Below are 18,759 nucleotides of genomic sequence, written 5' to 3'. Positions count from 1 at the left end.
CACTTACTGTTATCGTGACCTTTTGCAAATTAAAACGATTTGACATTCACATATGTGATAAATCATGTATACAGAAGATATTGAATCGCTGAAAAGTGAAGCGAAATGTCAAAAACTAAAATGAAAATGTCAAAAACAAAAACGAAAAGGTCAAAAACTAAAATGAAAATGTCAAAAACATAAACGAAAATGAAAATACAGAAAACTATTTTCACCGCGGTGGAAATAGTTTTCTGTATTTTCATTTTTGTAATGGGTAATGTCTCACATGTAATGGATCGGTATTAACATAAGCGATTCGCTTGTTTACCAATCCATTTTCACAATTTTTGTGAAAATAAATATGTTTAAATCATGTAGACGTTTGTGTTCTAGGGAGTTTCTCGCATCAACAACACAAGTCCTACTGAGCGTCCACACCTTTTACTTAAACTCCACTCAGTTGACAGGTCTCTTTCTTAGTGACGAAAACAGTCAGCTTCCTGCATTACCTAGGCATCCATGGTCAGTCCCACAGTCGCAATCCCCAATACCTTATCTAACTGATCTATGTCTCAAATACATGTAGTCAGGTCTGCATCAGCAAGCCCTGTGCACCTGGTCAGTAGTCATTCTAATAATTCTCATCATAACTTATTTGGCTCTTTAATGGTCTACGTTCATTTTCAGAAAATATTTAGACACGTCCTTGCTCCCAATGTCTGTGTATTTTTTTTACATTTGTCTCAACTGACCAGGATAGCACTTTTGGGTATGTTTCGGGTTATCTGGTTTTGCACCAGCGGTCTGTTTACCTTACTCCATATGTTGATATATCGAGGATATTTAATGTGTTTTCTCAAATACCACTTTTATCTCATCGAGTGAAGTGGGGAGAGTCTGATATTTTCACGAGTGACGCAGTGAAAATATTAGACTCTCCCCACTTCACGAGATGAGATAAAAGTGGTATTTGAGAAAACACATTGAATTTTCTATTTATTATATACATGTTTTATTTTTATTACTTGCAATTTATATATTTTTTCGAAAACAGTGTCTGATAAATTACTAAGTTCTCCCTGTCGCCCCTTTACCACCGCCGTATAAAGGGGGTTTGCGAAAAGAATATAGTTCGTGAATAAAACTAACCCTGTTAATATATGTTATGCGAAATATATTATTTCATATCGAGTATTAAGTTCCGTGGACATTTTTGTTTGTCATAATTAAACATTCCTGTTTGAAATGAAAACAGAAATCATTTTCAAACAGCGATTATTTTATTGGCGTAGGAATACATAAACAGTTAGTACTGTGACCATGTCGAACGATCAGCTGAGAGTTCTCCAGGCCTACAAAATCCGCCATATTTGATCAAATTTTCTCACAGATAAGTATGAAAGTTGACATAAACACATTTATTGACCCCGAACATTTTAACTGAAACATTGTTGCTTGCTGTCATGAATTAAATTAGGAATGTTCAATTCTCGGAAAATTCAAGCGGGCGCTTCTCGCCTCGGCGGTACGTCTCGCTGTCGCCAGTTGTGCCTAATGTCTGGCGAAGCACGGCCTGCGAAGAGTGATATTAACATTGTCATAGATGTTATTTCCAGACTCGTCAAAAAGTTCCTGTGGTCAGTTGAAGAGAAGCTATGCACCTGCGGTTGAGACAGTCGGCATCTGACGTAAACGTAATGTTTTGATTCAGGAGAAAGTAGTTCCGGCACCTTGTTTATATCAGTCACTAGTGACTGATATAACTTTTTTTATATCAGTAACTAGTGACTGATAACTTGATCTATCGTCACTGATAAATTCCAGTATTTCATTCATATGTATATAATAAAAGGCTATACGGAATGAGGTTATTTGATCCTACGCACCAGTGGGTAATTAGCGTGACTAGTTTGACTGCCACATCTTCCCGAGGCAAGAGAGTTAACTGACTATAAAAGTCCAGTTTCCACCCTTGCCGAATTAGGCTGGCATTATGGAGTTAGATTTTGGCTGGACTAACGAGTCTCTGCATAGTCCATTCAAAATCGCGCACCGAAATCGAAATCCGGTTCGTAAACTGTCATGCAGAGTTCGGTCGATTGCAGGATTTGCAAAGCATGTGCATCGTCAACTCGTTGTCAACAGATATTTTCCAAATCTTTTCAAGTTTTTAATCAAGGTGCTCACGTGATTTGATGCACTTCGCGATGTAAGACCCGTTTTATCACAATATAGATCTTGATTGTCGATCAGATAGTCTTGACTGGGCGCCGCCATTTCGTTTGAAGTAAATGGAAGTGATACGAGAGGTGGAATTTGATTAATCCATAGGAGAGGCATACAAGGGACATAACTCGTAACAGCCACTGGTGGCGCTTCTATCGAGCCCAGCCTAGTTCGACAAGTGGGAAACTAGACTTTTAAAGTCAGTTAACTCTCTTGCTTCGGGAAGATGGACTGCCAGGTCTACATGGCTGTAATGGTCAAAATATTTATTTCGATTTCCTGTCAGTTTGATAGCCCAATTGGTTAAGGAGGAATAAAACCTGGGGATTTAATATTTAGCTCAAGTGCCACCATGATAACCTTAAAATAAGGGAGATGACAGCTGATGAGTATATTATATATTATAATCACCACTTGGTCTGTGCAGATGTTGAAGTTTTGTAAGGTCTAAAGTAATGGTGAGGCACATTTATTCACTTATTTCACAATTCATGAATGAGAATTGGTTTTGGATGCATCTTCTCAATTCTCTAATCCCTAATTCTTAATAAGTTAGGTTTTATTGCTGGTTTAGACTTGGCTTATGGCATTATGACCTAGAATTAAATTTTTGTTAATATAAGTTTAAGTATTCTTTTGGCCATAAAGCACGGACCTAAATAATTATAATTAGGTCCATGGCTAAAGTTATCATGAAAGTGTAGTAAATATCCTGTTTATTAAGTGCACTTAAGGTATTCTTTTTGCACACTTTATTGGGCTATTTTTGTATTTTTGTGGATTTCCAAGTATGTGCTGTAATTAACATTATTGCCAAATGTACATGCCATTCTGAGGTGTGTGTGTGTGTGTGTGTCTGTGTGTGTGTGTGTCTGTGTGTGTGTGTGTCTGTGTCTCTGTGTGTAGCTGCTTGTACTAGTCCGTACTAATTTGATAGTACTAGCCCACTGAGATACCGCAGTTTAACATGCATAACCCTGACTTCGAGCCAACCAGTCCTTGTTTTAATCCATTAATGCCGAGCGCCAGGTAGGGTAACAACAAATACCATCTTATAACGTCTTTTGATATGATGGCCCGGGGATCAAACCCCGACATTCCGCTCTCCTCAGACACTCTACTACTGGACCACGGAGGCGTCACATGCCATTGCGACGTGAACAAGCTCAGTCTTGTGTAACGTTGCTGTATTATGAAGTAAATGCGTTAACTTAGGGAAATACATAGCCATATACTAATGAAGTTCTCACTGTTGCAGTCACCCTAATGTTTGCACTTCATGTAAAACAAGAATCAAGAAAAGGAATAAAGACTCAAGAAAGTCTGAATTTCATGTTTTTATCAACAATGGGCTCTGGGAGCCTACAACGTGTTGTTGCCCCCTTCCCCAGCAGAGAAATTGTAATGGTCTCACGTTGTAATCAGCGAGTGAGTCATAAAAAACAATCACAATTCGTCCAGGTTATAGAATGACAGAAGTTGTAGACAGGGGGAACTCTTACTCTCTATCCTTTTATCAGAAAAAGTAAGAAATAACAATGATAACAATAACATGATAAACTCATTGAAGGGAAAGAATAATGAAGACATTATATTAATATTCACGGTTTTAGCCAGAGCAATAGCTCGTACAGAGGACATGCTGGATGTATGAAACACAATGTGATGTGACCAAGTGTCAACCTGGGACATTGATTCTGTGTAAATAGAGTAACCACAAGACTGATATACATTGTGACATTTAAGTTTACGAGCAACCAATATAGGTTTTGATTACTTGAATCAAACACGCTGGCATTGTCAACTGACCCGAGCCGTGTCCCCCTTTAGAGTTTTGGGTTGAGAGACGAGTAATAAAACGTGTACATAAAGATGACATTTAGCCAGGAATCTGTGTGTGGTAGACACATTCACCCCTTAAGTTCTTGAAGTTGATAAAGATGAAGTATATGCAGCTCTCGTTGTCCTTGCAGGACAGAGCACATTCCTCCATAGCATCAACCAGTCCCCTAGAGAGTACTTGCCCGCTGATTCCACGCCTTTCAAAGACACATTCTGGGTAGCCACCTGCAAACATGCAATATATAAAGTAACTTGGGCTATACAATACGTATAGAGAAACTAATTCGTCATCATGTGCAAATTATATTAATAATTGAAGTACAGTTTGAGAATAACCTTCGCAAGCTTCGTGGAATCCTGCATTTTCAGCTCCGTTTGGTGATCACGTGACAAAGGGCACGGAAAGGACATCATGGCTCGCGTCGAGTGATCTGCAGATACGTATATGTACCCATGGCTCCGTATATCATGATGGCGTCTGGATTAGTATTCGAAATAAACATCTCCCTATTACCAGCTGGTTACTGAGAATGTTACAGAGAATGGGAGTCAAGTGGTGTGCAGACGGCTTGGATGTCTCCTGCTGGATAGAGTGTCCTGTGTCACATGATTGGCAAGTTAGTACGCGGGAGATGTCGCACACCTCAATATTACGGATTATCTCTCCCGAGTTCAGAGAATCGGAAATCTAGCATCGTGGCAACTTGGTTTCAAATTGGGATATATAATGAAATGAAACCTTAGAAAATAGAATCCAATGATGTAGAGTTATCGTCATTACATGATCTGTGGGTATTAAATTAAATACAAGGAAAAAGACTCGAGCATATTAATTGATTATTGGGAAGCTGGAAAAAAAGACATTTAACTTTAATGGGTGAGATGACAGTTATTAAGACTCTGGCTCTTTCAACATTAGTTCATATAGTTTTCAGCACTTCCAAACCCACTCGATGATTTTATTTGAAAATTTAATAATCTGTTTTATACATTCATTTGGATTAACAAACCAGACAAGATAAAACAGTTCTACGTTGATAAGGAAATATGAAGAAGGTGGTCTGAGAATGATGTATACCCGCAAATTTATTGATTCATTGAAATTATCAAGTTTACAAAAAACGATTTAGTCAACATTAAAGAACTTTCAATCAAAACAGATATTTCTTTTGGGTGCAAATATTGATAGGTTTATTACTTTGAAAAATCCCTTTTGGGGGGATATATTGAATATTTGGGGTAATTATTACAGAAAGCATAAAGTTAACAAACAAGGTATTAAAGACATTTTATCAGAGCCAATATGTTTCAATCACTAATTTAAAAATAATTTCGTTTTAAAACATTGGTTTATTAAGGGTATTCATAGTTTAAAAGATTTATGCAACAACAGATTTTTAACATTTGAAGAATTACAAGACAAATTAAAGGTACTTTACTTGACTACAACAGAGTAATGCTAAATATCCCTAAATCATGGGAAAAAGGCAATAAATGGCAGATTTTGTATCACAGCTAATTTATACATAAATAACATTTTAAGAGACTTGTTGATAAGAACAAAGGGCTCCAGAATATTTTATGATAAACTCATAGCTACAACTAACTTTCCTCTGATGTGTGGTAAATGGGAAAATGAATTTAATCAAAGCATTCTACGGAATAATGTTTTCACAAATTGTAAAATGTGTACCGATGATGTTAAACTAATATATTTCCAGTACAGATTCATAAATAGAGCTCTATATACAAAAAATGAATTATTGAAAATGAAGTTAATGGATGATGATATATGAGCTCTTTGAATCTCTGAATCTGAAAACTTATTCCATGTATATGTAGAATGCATTTTTGTAAAGGGATTTTGGTTATAAACTGATGTGTACCTAAACTCGAAACTTGCATATGATATTCATATTACCATTCCAGATAAATTATTTTGCTACAACAAAAACAACTATCTTTTCAACCATATAATTCTTCTTGCAAAAAAATACATTCACCAGTCGAGTATTAAGAAAACTCCATTTTGCTTTCCTTTCTTCATAACAATATTGAAAGATGTATGTAAAATAGAAACATTGATCGCAATAAAAAATAGTAGTATTAATAAATTCGACAAAAAATGGATGGAATTATCAGCCTACTTAATGTAATTTATCAGTCAATCCAATATATGTATGTACCCATATCTGATCATGTTTTACGATTCTATGAATTGTTACACTTATATACCTCATGTATCAATGTTACATTTATGTCTACTGAATTGAAATATGAATATTTAAAAAAAACAAGAAAAAAGTAGTGGTTTCGTTTCGTCCATCGGAATATATACACGACGCCCAAAGGTTGTGTGAAGATCATATTTTCACCCTGCACATGCAGCATGGGCCTATTTGGGAAATTTGACTTTTGGAACTCTATTGTTATTACCACAGCTTGATATTTTATAGTGCCATTGAATTTTGTATTGCCACTGTATTGCGTACTGCCATTGTAATTACTTTGCAGTAATTTGTATTGATTTGTAAACTTAGTTAATTGTCAAGACAATTGTTAATTGCATAACATTTCTTTGTTGTTTCGGGGCTGACGGGTAACCTAGCGTTTAAAGCGTCCCGCCGAAGACCCGGGTTCGATTCCCGACATGGGTACAATGGGTGAAGCCCATTTCTGGTGTCCCCCGCCGTGATATTGCTGGAAGATTGCTAAAAGCAGCGTAAAACCAAACTCACTCACTCACTCTTTGTTGTTTCTTGGTTCACACTGAATTTTTTTACATTTCTGGGTTAACTAATTGTTTCAATTTGGAAGTCGACAAGTACCGGGTATGTCCACATCGGGCATCGTTCACAGCCTACCATCTACCAATAAACGCAATCCGAGTCATGAAAGTGTTCCTTGGAATGTTTTGCTGCTCTTCCTAAAGTCCATGGACTTGGTAAGGGAACGTTTGTGGTGATGGATGCCTCTGACGGACGCATGGGTCAAGGACATCCCAAACGTGTTCGAACAGGGACAGATCTTGTGGTCGGCCTGGCCAGGGGAATTTTTGAACGTTGCATCTTCGGAGGAAGTCCTGGCATGCCCGGAATATATGGCGTCAGGCATTGTCTTTCCGAAACCCTCCTTTATTCGGTTCATAAACAATATAACGTTCGAACACTCCATCTCTGGTGCAAACCCAGTCAAATTACTTGCAATGTTCACAAGATCTGTTCGACCATCATAATGGATGGCCCACACCATCACGCTCCCGCCGCCAAATCCATCTTCCTGCTAGGGATGTTACATTCATGACGTCAACGGCAGCTCGTCTCAACACATCTCCCCGAGGCAAGGGAGTTAACTGGATATACAAGTCCAGCTTCAACCCTTACCGAACTAGGCTAACGTTTCGTGGCTCGATTGTAACGCCACCAGGTTATACCCGTTCTATGTCCCTCCTATTGACCATCAGATTCAACCTCTCATGTTGCATTTGCTTAAAAAGAAATGGCGGCGCCCAGTCGAGATGATCTTATCGATAATCAAGATCTGTATGGTAATAAAATATATCTTACCTCGGGAAATGCATCAAATTTCTTTAGCACGTTGATTAAAAACATGAAAAGATTTTGAAATTATCTGTCGACGCCCAGGTGGGTTTTCTTCAAACATCCAGCTTTGATATAACAGGTACTGTTCAAAGCAGCTTAAGCCAAACTCACTCACTCACTCACTCCCTCACTCACTCCTGTAGAGAAATGCTAAACCAACTGTTCAGCCTGCTTTCGTTTTTCAACATGAAACATATCACAAGTTACTTTATCAGAAATTGTGGTTAAACAATATAATCAGAATGCATCTATAATTGTATCGTCAACCATACCTCGGTTTGATTCACAGAATCCCAGTTCGGTGGAATTCCTTTTTGTGTACCTCACGATATATAGCCACTTTGGGAGCAAGTCCAGGGTTTCTGTGTGGAAACAAAGATATCTGTGTTAAACCCAATCTCATTAAAATCGCATCTTTCACTCTGATACGATACCTTACTGCATGGGACTCTGACAACTCATCCATTAGCAATGGCGTCAGGTGTTCTTTCTAATTAGCAAAGCACAATGTATGCTTCTCAGTTTTCGGTACGAGTGAGGGAAGCATATACAGAAAACATTGCTGATGTTACATTGTCTGGAATATTGCATGTACTCTGTCCTTTCTGAGCGCCATGGCATATATTCCCAGAGGTGAATGCAATCAAAGGAATATCTATCTTCTGTTTTCCTTTTGGTAAAATCGCAATTTCTGAAGCTAGACGATATAGAAATGAAAACAAATGGTTCAAGCGTCGAAATCTGACAAGATAAAAGAATCTACGCATCCTTCATTTAGATGGGGGCGATCCAAGTTCGCTCAGTCGATGTCACAAGTTCACAACAATGGCCCATCGCGGACACGCGACCTACCTTCACCGTCACACAGCAGAGCCTGGCTAGCGTTGCATGCGGACATGTCGTAGATGAAAGGACTATGGCTGGGGTTCATCACGACACATTTCATTCCTTGTGATAGATCTGGTTGCCCATCCCGCCACGTTAGAACTCCAGGGGAGTGTAGAATCTCCCCGTCTCCCCACTGGAACTTGCTCATACTAGCGTTATAGTGAAGCCCGGTCCAGAGGTTGACGTTCCTGCAAAGATTTTATTTCTTAAAGACAAGCGTTATAGCGAAGTACGTACTGATAGCCAAAAATCTGCAGTGTATTGTGATGCATCCCAGTGACTAGCGTTATAGCGAGCCCCGCTCCAGTAACCCGAGATTCTGCCATACATTGTGATGCTTCCTACAGACTAGCGTAATAGTGAAGCCGCTCCAACCCTGGTACTGCCATGAAGTATGATGCATCGAGAGCATTTCAAATGTAGCGTTATCCCTCTGTGTGTATACTCAAAGTCACACTGATCCTCTTCATATTTTATCATATCGCAACAATGCCATAACGCGACATTTTTAAAACTTTGACGAGTTTTGAATACTATACTCCACCACAAAAAGACGCATCAGAAAATTACAAAGTCAAACTTTGCATGTGCCAGTTACGTCATTATCTCAAGCACGGCAGTCGTCGGAATGTAAGAACTGGTGACAACAACGTATACCTGTTCCCTAGACATGAACAAGATCTGTTCTTCACCCATGAGAGATCATGGCTCACGTGGTGACACTTCCTCCGCCGAACTGTAGACTTCCTGTACGCAACATCCGGTAAAACATTCCTTCGCTGATAAACACAAATCCGCACTTCTCTCTGTTGGAGAAATACATTTATCACATCGTGTGCTTAACCCTTGAATTATTGTCATAGCTACCACGTATGCGTTGCTTTTTAGAGCATATTTTTAGTTATTACCAAAGGGCATTAATGCAATATTTTAGCATTTCTTCATGTCGTCCTATCTAAATGTGTCAAACAGGGTTAATATTCACATCGCATTGTCAGTCTTACATTTCTCACAGTATGTTTTTAAAATTTAAACAAAGCGTGACCTGTAATTAAGGAGTTAACTTTGTGGATCTTAGAGGGTGGATCTTACCTCGGGAAGATGTCTACCGGTATGTATGGGAACGAGGTTATTGTCGATTTGAGTGAGCAAGCGAGTTTGAATTAACGCCTCTTTAACAGTATTTTAGTCATGTCACCACATGAATGCCATTGTGAGGTATGTGTGTGTGTGTGTGTGTGTGGGGGGGGGGGGGGGGGGGGGGGGGGGGGACGGGTCGTTGGGGTGAAAGTCGGGACGGAGGAAAACCCGAATTGTTGCAGGTTTAATGCGAAACCCACAAGCATAAGTCATATTCGAAGGTTTCTTTCACGTCTAAGTAACGCAATTATACACAGCGTCAGTGAGATATAATGCCGCTTATAATTAATTGACGTGGTATAACCTTTGGTAAAACATATAATAGAATCCAACCAACGACATTTGATTAAACGGTCATATGTTGCTCTTCCACAAAGTCGCAGTTTAATGTTAATCTTGACCTGGATTTGTCCTTTTTAAGTTTCCCTTTTTCCTTTGAAAAATCAAAGTTTTTAAAATGGGTTTTCACTTGCATTGGCGTTCTCAATTGTTTCATTTGGAATGAAATGTTTCCTTTCTCTGAAAGAGTTGTACACGAATAACAAATTGTCATTAATTTAAAAGGGAACGACATTTTGAGTGGTGCAATAATGGTGCCACGCTCAAATTGGTTTGCTGCATACACAATTGGAAGACTAGTCATGTAACTCTTCAGTGCGTGTGGTAATGGTGAGTGGGTTTCAGCGAAAAACTACAGTTGAACAATTATAATCTTAACAATCTGCATGAAAAGGACACAAATCATTAATTACTATTATATAATGTAACCGTCCGTTTTAAGCCTCACTGTTCACGATCACTTCTGTACTTTGTTTCACTATTTATAAAACTCATCATTTTATATTAGGTTTCATTGTTCATACATCTGATAACTTAGTTTTATTTCCCTGTTTATACACATTGCTTCCGCATCAGGTTTTATTTTCTATAAACTCACCCCTAATGTACTATAGAACGGAATGCACTGTTCACAATTCTCTATGTTTCCATGCTAAGTTCCAATCTTCACACTTTTCCATACGTGTTCCCATGAAAACTCAAAATATATTTGTTAAAAACCCTAACAATCAATAGGAACCAGTTCAAAACTGGACCTATCTATATGTCAAGTTTTGTGAAGAAATATTTAAGGTATCCAATATCTGCTACGGAAACTAGCACTACCCCCTTTTTCAGTCTAAGTAATAGACAACTCGAAAAGCTACTTTTTCAAAAATCCCGGACTATCATCAGAAATGTACGGTTTTTAAGATCTGCTCCGGAAAAGAGCACTACCGCAATTTGTTTCAAAGAATGAATCTTTTGAAAATCAAAGACTCCAGTTTACCACAAGACCAATCTAAGCGCCACGTTTGGTGAAGAAATAGTGTATGTTTCTCAAGATGTACTCCAGAGTCTACATCTTGCACGGACGGGCGCACGTTATATTTACATTTGAGTGAGTGAGTGAGTGAGAGTTAAGATTTAACGTCACATCGGCAGTATTTCAGCCATATCATGACGATAAGTACATTAATAATACATATATTTATACAATATAAAAAGCTATCAACGATGGACAGTACAATAACTAGAATATCGCAGAGTCTATTTAAAACTAGTTGAGAATACATAAAAGTCATAAGTATTAGTGAACAACACAATATAAAAATGGGCTAGAGATCGTCAGTAACTTAAGGGAGATCACCATACTAGGGACCATTGGGACTTACAGTGCCTTTGCTTCCTGCATGGACCCCGGCAGTATTTATACCTGCCCTTCAGTCACTGGCGACAGTGTACTAATTAAGCCAAAGATTAAAATGACGAATATTCTACCTTTAAAAGCCTGGCATGCAGAAAATACTTCTAATGATATGGAACTTACATACCCTCATAGGGGGAAAATACTTTTACGCTACTTCAACCTCCCTCGAGGGTACAGCCACTCACAATCTAAGTTATTAATTAGCACTACCAATTTATATAATAATACATTCAGTTCATCAAAATTTATGGACATGTTCGATTTCTTTTAAAAAGCTTAATATTAAATGAGAATTAACATCATTAAAAAGGTCCTAAACTGTTGGACACTGAAATATTTATCCCTTGTGATGGAAAAATGAATGCAGTCAAGCAGGACATGCGTGACCGTGATTCTTTCATCACAAGGGATACAAAACGAAGGATCCTCACCTTTTAACAAATACTCATGTGTATATCTAGAATCGCCAATACGACATCGTCGCATAATGACCTCTTCAAATCTGGACTGACAGCCCAAGTAGGTGTAACCTCATATTTACATGTAACATAGCTAAACTGAAAGCATTATTGTTCCATCTCGTTTCAATCAGATCTTTCACTCCGATAGATATCTCTGTGCATGATGATCAAAGGAAACCCACACAGTCACGTTGTGTACCTGCCGTTACCGTAAACACTCATCCGTTTTGTCGTTTGATAAGTCTTTCTATATATCACTTCTGGGGGCTACGGTTCGTTCCGCCAGAAAAGTATACCAATGTGCGCTGCAGCATTTACAACGCACTTCTCCATCTTCTATTGTCCCCAAATCATGAAAACAAACTACACATCAATCTTTTCCTTAAACAGTTACCTTCAGACAGTTATACTTAATTATATTAATGTGAACTTTGAATGAAGATTCCAGATCGGAAACAATATCCAGTGGTGTTTTCATTTGAACTGCTATCTTCATTTCCACACCCGTGCTAAAAGTATGAGAGTTGCGTAACAAAAGGGGCATGGGTGATTCATGCGTTTGAGAAGCCACAGGCCAAGATTTATGTCCCTTAGGTGTATCATGATGACTGATCGATAGTTCGCTGATAATTATTATTTGGTTTGTCAGCAGTGAAACCCTGCCCGTGGGTTTCACCAAACAAGTAAACGTCAAAGACCTGCTTCAATTTGAGCATTCCTCCTACCTAATTCACAAAACCAATGCCGCTTTGAAGTATTTCATGGTCAGTCAAGCTTATGTGGATGGAAAGGCTGATGTGACCCAGGTTTACTAATTCGATGGAAGCCACAAGCACAGGCACCCAATGTTGACGGCAGTTTGACAGGTTTTTGAGCACCATGGCATCTCAGCCCAAAAGGGTGTCCCATGGAAGGTATGTTTGTATCCTGTTGTTTTTTAGATCAAGATTTCCGAATAGAGGTGGAGAAGAAATACAACTGCCTCGTTTTAGCAAGCTGACATCCGATTGGATAAAGACCCCATGCATCCTCCATTTAAATTGGTGGTCTAGGGTAGCGCACAGGTACACCTGATACGACATTATATGGAGGTTGCTCAGATCTTCAGGAAGAATGGAGACAAATCTTATTTGATGAGATTTGATTGAAGCCACCACCAGCGATCAGGGTGGAACTCAGTACACTGAAATGTGCCGGCTTAGACGACTTGGCCCTCCTTATTAAAGAATACCATTTACTCACCTCTCTCCCATGTAAGCAGAGACCAGCCTTTGGGTTTCATTGGTTTTGACGTTCACCAGCTTAAGACCGTTTTGCTTGCAAACATATACTGCAGCTTCGTATTTAACCTTGGGAGGAAGGAAGAAATATTCTCCTGAAACTAAGAACAAATAGGGAATGTGACATCTTGATTCCTTAAGTTTGTTTGTTTGTATTTTAACGCCGCGCTCCAGCAATATTCCAGCTGCATGGCGGTGGTCTGGAGATAATCCAGTGACTTACATCATGAGCATCGATCCACGCAATTGGGATACAATGACATGCATCAACTAAGTCAGCGAGCCTGACTACCGCATCCCGTTAGTCGCCTCTTACGACAAGATTTGCCGTCTTTTGCGGCAAGCATTGGTTCCTGAAGACCTATTCTACCACGGATCTTCACGGGTCGATTCCTTGTGTAAATAAGATAATAGTGATATCTGCACAACAGGCCAGCAGGGCAAAGCACGATCAAGCCGTTACAATACGAAGTTAGTATTCAGCTCTGAGCCGTTTGACCAATTCGGATGTTTTACAAATCAAAGATCTTTTGACCTTTGACCCACATGGAACGCGAATGTCACAACAACTTCATGAATCAAATGCCACTGGGAACGAGTTCTCTTTGTGTGTGTCTGATTTAAGATGTGCCAGAAAGTACTTTTTCTTCAGGGTTTCCAATCATAACCTAATTACTCACTGATACACGCCTGCTGCGCATGCCTGGAACAAAATGCTGTTGTCCGGCTCCTTCCTTCAGAGACAAATACTGTAATACCGTGTATGTCAGTGCTGACCCGTTCCACAAAACGATCATGGTGCTCGACTGCCTAAGTCTATGTTAAAGTTTGGGAGATACGATCGTCTTGACGCTCATATCGCTTTGTGGAACCGGGCCATGGAATATTAAATGGTTGGTTCCATGTACAAGCATCGACTTTGACATTCAATCTACCAACTGACGAATTATGATCCACTTTAATTAATACCATCTGGTATAATATATGTGATCATAATGTTATATATGTTTAAGGAACATATTTCGACAGGTTGATGACGTTGTCAGAGGCTATACAAAATAAGAAATGTAAATGGACTTTGGTGCACATATAAATTATTTGGCCTTGTTATCTATTATGACGAAACGCAAGATCCAATCAAAGGATACATCTCTAGTACACGAACACTTCTATCTAAACGTACTAATTAACCAATATTCCAGGCATTTTACACGGATTACGTGGGACTAGTGGTGAGTTATCTTTCCATATTTTTTGGATGTGTTTGTACAATGCAATATCCATTCAAATGCACTTTGTACAACATACGTCTTTATAAATGCACGTAATTCGGAGGTTATGTCAGGTATTCTTGACATCAAGTGAATATGGAAACCACTTAGTATTACCGAGATGACATTGCATGGTATAACACTATGGAAGCCTCAAAGTGCCACATGCAAAACATAGTTTGGTCCACTGTTCTGTTACCGTATAAGGAAATAGTGCCACATGCAAAGATATGGTCATCCCTTCGTGGGAGAAAAGAAAAGCAACCATATATATAGGAGATAGAAAGTCAGAATGTTGTAAATATGGTGATGACGCAGAAGGCAATAAGTAATGTACATTAAGAATACATTTGGAATGATAACTTCAGTGTTTCTGTTTCTAGATAGTTTACGATCTACTGTGTTATTAGATCATGTGCTGTTAGATGTTGATGAAAATGAAGAACGATTTTGTAAAAGTTTTTTTGAATCTGCTTATTGTATGAAATAAATGTGCATCAAATAACCATGATACACCCAATTGATGTATATCAGATGGTGACTAGATCTGCGAAACGTGCGTGCAGGGGAGCACTTCGACAGTTTAGACGACATAGAAATTAACATTCCAGAAAACAATATTGAACTGTTAGGAACAACTATAACTATGAACATGTCGGAGGTATAAATTCAAGTTCGCCAACATAAATGTAAAGATTATGGATATATCTGGGTAACCCTACAACATTTTGGAAAGAGATTCGAAATATTAATTACGAAATAATGAAAATCACGTGACAGCACAAAAGTCACACGACACAGCACAAGTTAACCTCAGCTCAGTCGCAGCTCTTTCCTATCAATTTTCAATTTATTTTTATTCTTATACAATGGCAGATTGAAACATGTTGGCAAGATACATTCACAACTTTTTATGTAGAAGATGAAAGTCGTACGAATGAGAAATACTCCTGTTTTCAGGAAGATTTATTTGCATGTGACACGTCCAGGCTTCCACAAACCACCGATATCCTGGACATTTTAATAAGTCCCGATACATATGTCCATATACACGTTTAACAATATTTGGTTTGGTTCAAAGAACAACCCCAGCCTACCTGTAAGTGACAGCGAAATGAAGACCAGTGCCTTCAGCAACATCATGGCTGCCGTCTCACGCAAACACCACCGGTCGACAAGGACAGATCCGATGTTTCCATGACAAGTAAACGTCTGTATGACAACTTTAGAAAGCAAATACTTTGTAAAAGTGTCGCTCTTTTGTGTCTGTCTCGGCTTAATGCGTTCGCAATTATCGATGGACCCAGTGGACAGCGTGCAATTCCCGCTTGAGCCTATTTTACACATGTGTGACTTCTTTTCGAGTAGAAAGTGCTTTTAAATAAATGAAGACAACATATATTGGCTTCACACTGAGATGAAAGGAGGACTAGTTCCAGTCCGATAAACATATAAACTATTAAACTGGCATATATTGTGTGAGACTGTGTGTAGCAGTGTTATACCTAGAAACTTGAACTTGTCTGTAAACCCGAAGATCCCCTTGATAGTAAAATGTAGTTTCCAGCGATATCTACAGATCTGAAAAGGTTGAATGTATGAACGTAATCACTATTATACGAATTCAGACTTCTGCGAAAACGTTGTTTTTCATATCATCATCAATACGGTATCGGTAAAGGCTTTCGCTCGTCACGCCGAAGGTTCGATCATTCACATTGAGTATTATGTTTGAAGCCCATACCTGGTGTCCCCGCCGTAATAATGCTGGAATATTGCTGGAATATTGCTAAAAGCGGCTTAAAACCACACTCATTCAGTCACGAGTTTTTGTATATATTACAGTCGTTTTGTAAAATCAGTCTGAAAATTCTTCAAAGACAAAACGGTTTATATTTCAGTTATAATTTTCAAATTGATTAAAAAAATGTCCTTTCATTTATTATGATAACGAATCATGGGCAATGAGTTTGATGTTTAATTTCATCACCTGCACACAGTGACATTAAATTGTTGTTATTTTCTGACTACTAATCCCAGCATGAGCCTTTTCAACTTCTTTATAATTTTAGTCATTCTGTGCCCCTTGTTGCCCCGCCCACCCCAATCTTTGCCGCCTATGGTAAGCTGTTGAGGCCACACCCTTCACAGGACACCTTGTTTTCAGGCGGGTTTTAACGGCAGATGTTGAAATTCCTACTATTGAATGGCATTCTCTATTGATTCCAGGAGCAGATCTGAATCTATTGTCATTAATGTACTGAGTCCATCTTGTCTAGGTGTCGTTTTGTTCGGCCTGCCATGCCCTGGTCTCATTGCAACCCCACCCGTTTGACGGTACATGTCGCACAGTCGGGAAATTATACCTTTTGATTTGGCAAACATTCGGGCAACTAGGGATAATGAAAACTGTGTGTACGTGCACAAAGAGCTGTTCATACATTATTTGAAATTTCATTGTGATGAGATGCTGCGCTCAGATGCAACGCTACGGTTTTGTAAATGTACACTGCAACGATAGCTAGATTCACATCATCAGTTCCCTTTTTTTGTCAAAACAGGTTGAAAGGCTGTAGTGTGTAGAGCCAAAATCGGTCTTTTTATCCACCCGAAAGGAACCTGACAAGTAACGCTGCACACTCTGCCCCGTACACCCACATTCGTCACCACTCGCCCCTTTCCGTAACCTGCAAGAAGACCCGTCCCCCATCGATGAATGTTATGTGCGAAAATATGACAAAACCAATCAGAATGCGCGTATGACTTCAAGTACTTCGGTCAAAGAATCCCTCAGGAATATTTTTTGGTTTCACACATGTCTTGCATAAAAAAATATACCCTGGATACAGTTAAATGTGTTCAATCATACTATACAAAAACCGTAAGCCCAGATGTGTTTAAATAGTATCTGGAATCTATATATTCATCTATATAAGACATGGCCGAAATATACGTGAATCATTACGCAACGAGTTGACAGTTCTTTCAACTATGCCTCTTTGCGCTTGGGCGGAACCCTCAGTGAGTACACGCTATTCCTCTCAGAACACGATCGCCAATTTCTAGTCCTCTTTGGTGACGCATAGTCATTGTAAGCTGGGGCTATATTTGACCAGTCGACCTCGCTACCTCATGACCGTCACGGCATTCCAGCTTGCAGTTGACATCCATGAACGCCTCGCCAGACGGGAAAACAGCTGAAAACTGCTTCTTTGTACTTTGATCTGTTTGGTTTTGAGCTAAAGGTTAACTCCATATGTATTTTTAGCAAATTCAATGACCATTTGTAGTTTGTATTTTCAATGCTAGCCACTCTAGTGCATGTGCCCTCGTTTCTTTGTTTATAGTCATGATGGAACTATACTGAACCAAATTAAAAACTTCACAATCCTAAAATTTTAACATTTTGACCAGTTATCATTGTGGGCCCTTATTGTGTATTTAAACAGTAATGGCCACGTATTGTCTTCAGATAACACCCGTTTTTGTGCAGGTGAATCGATCAAAATCATGTGCACAGCACTATAGTGGCAAAAGTGGTTTTTCACGTGCAACTGGTCACGTGGCCATAATACCGCACGTGTTGTCAGCCATACTTGTCAGCAGTCATTATCAAAAAAAGAAAAACACAAGAAAACAAAAGTCTTTACGGCCATTTGTCATGCCACGCCTTTCAAATGTGCAACGTGAACGTGCCATCGGCATGTTGCAGATGGGAACGTCCGTAGCTGAAGTCGCAAGGACGATGGGTTGTAGTCGACGGACTGTTTATGATTTACAGACGCGTCTACAGCAAACGGGTACCACCGCTGACCGCCCTCGGCCAGGTCGACCACGTGTGACGTCACATGCAGAGAAAAGTCAGATTGTCTTACGTCACCTCCGTAACCGATTTTTGACGGCTACATCAACCAGAAATGAACTGTTTAGGGGTAGACTGAGTGCGCAAACTGCGAAACCGTCTGAGAACTGCTCACCTTCATGCACGACGGCCATACTGCTGGCCGATTCTGACTCAATTACGTCAACGTCAATTGTGGGCACAGCGATACTTACGATGGACTCAGAGGAATTGGAATCAAGTCGTCTTCAGTGATGAATCCCGATTTAATCTTCGATTTGCTGATTGTAGGGCGAGGGTGTGGAGGCGCCGTCTTGAACGTTACGCCCAGTGTTGTGTACAGGAAGTTCATGGTGTGGGGTCATGGTGTGGGGTGCTTTCTGTGGCAATGCACGTTCCAGGCTTCTTGTCATCCGTGGCAACCTCAACGCTGCTGCTTACCGCGACCAGGTACTGGCACCAGAACTTCTGCCTTTTAT

The 18,759-nt window shown here is 39.4% G+C and overlaps 1 protein-coding gene across 1 annotated transcript; it reads right to left on the bottom strand.

Annotated features, from left to right (window-relative positions):
• Positions 1 to 3,592: 3,592 nt before the first annotated feature.
• On the bottom strand, positions 3,593 to 15,655 carry LOC124147508 (C-type lectin domain family 18 member A-like). The gene is made up of 5 exons (XM_046518114.2): positions 15,537 to 15,655; positions 13,131 to 13,269; positions 8,505 to 8,728; positions 7,925 to 8,014; positions 3,593 to 4,275 (listed from the first exon to the last, which is right to left on the bottom strand). The coding sequence occupies exons 1-5, from the start codon at positions 15,580 to 15,582 to the stop codon at positions 4,088 to 4,090; spliced, it is 687 nt and encodes a 228-aa protein (XP_046374070.2). The 5' UTR covers positions 15,583 to 15,655; the 3' UTR covers positions 3,593 to 4,087.
• Positions 15,656 to 18,759: the final 3,104 nt, after the last annotated feature.

Source organism: Haliotis rufescens, unplaced genomic scaffold, assembly GCF_023055435.1.
Source record: "Haliotis rufescens isolate VD_foot unplaced genomic scaffold, xgHalRufe1.0.p SCAF_7, whole genome shotgun sequence".
NCBI lineage: Eukaryota > Metazoa > Mollusca > Gastropoda > Lepetellida > Haliotidae > Haliotis > Haliotis rufescens.
Note: the sequence above shows the minus strand (reverse complement) of the source record. Positions and strands in the feature narration are given on the sequence as shown.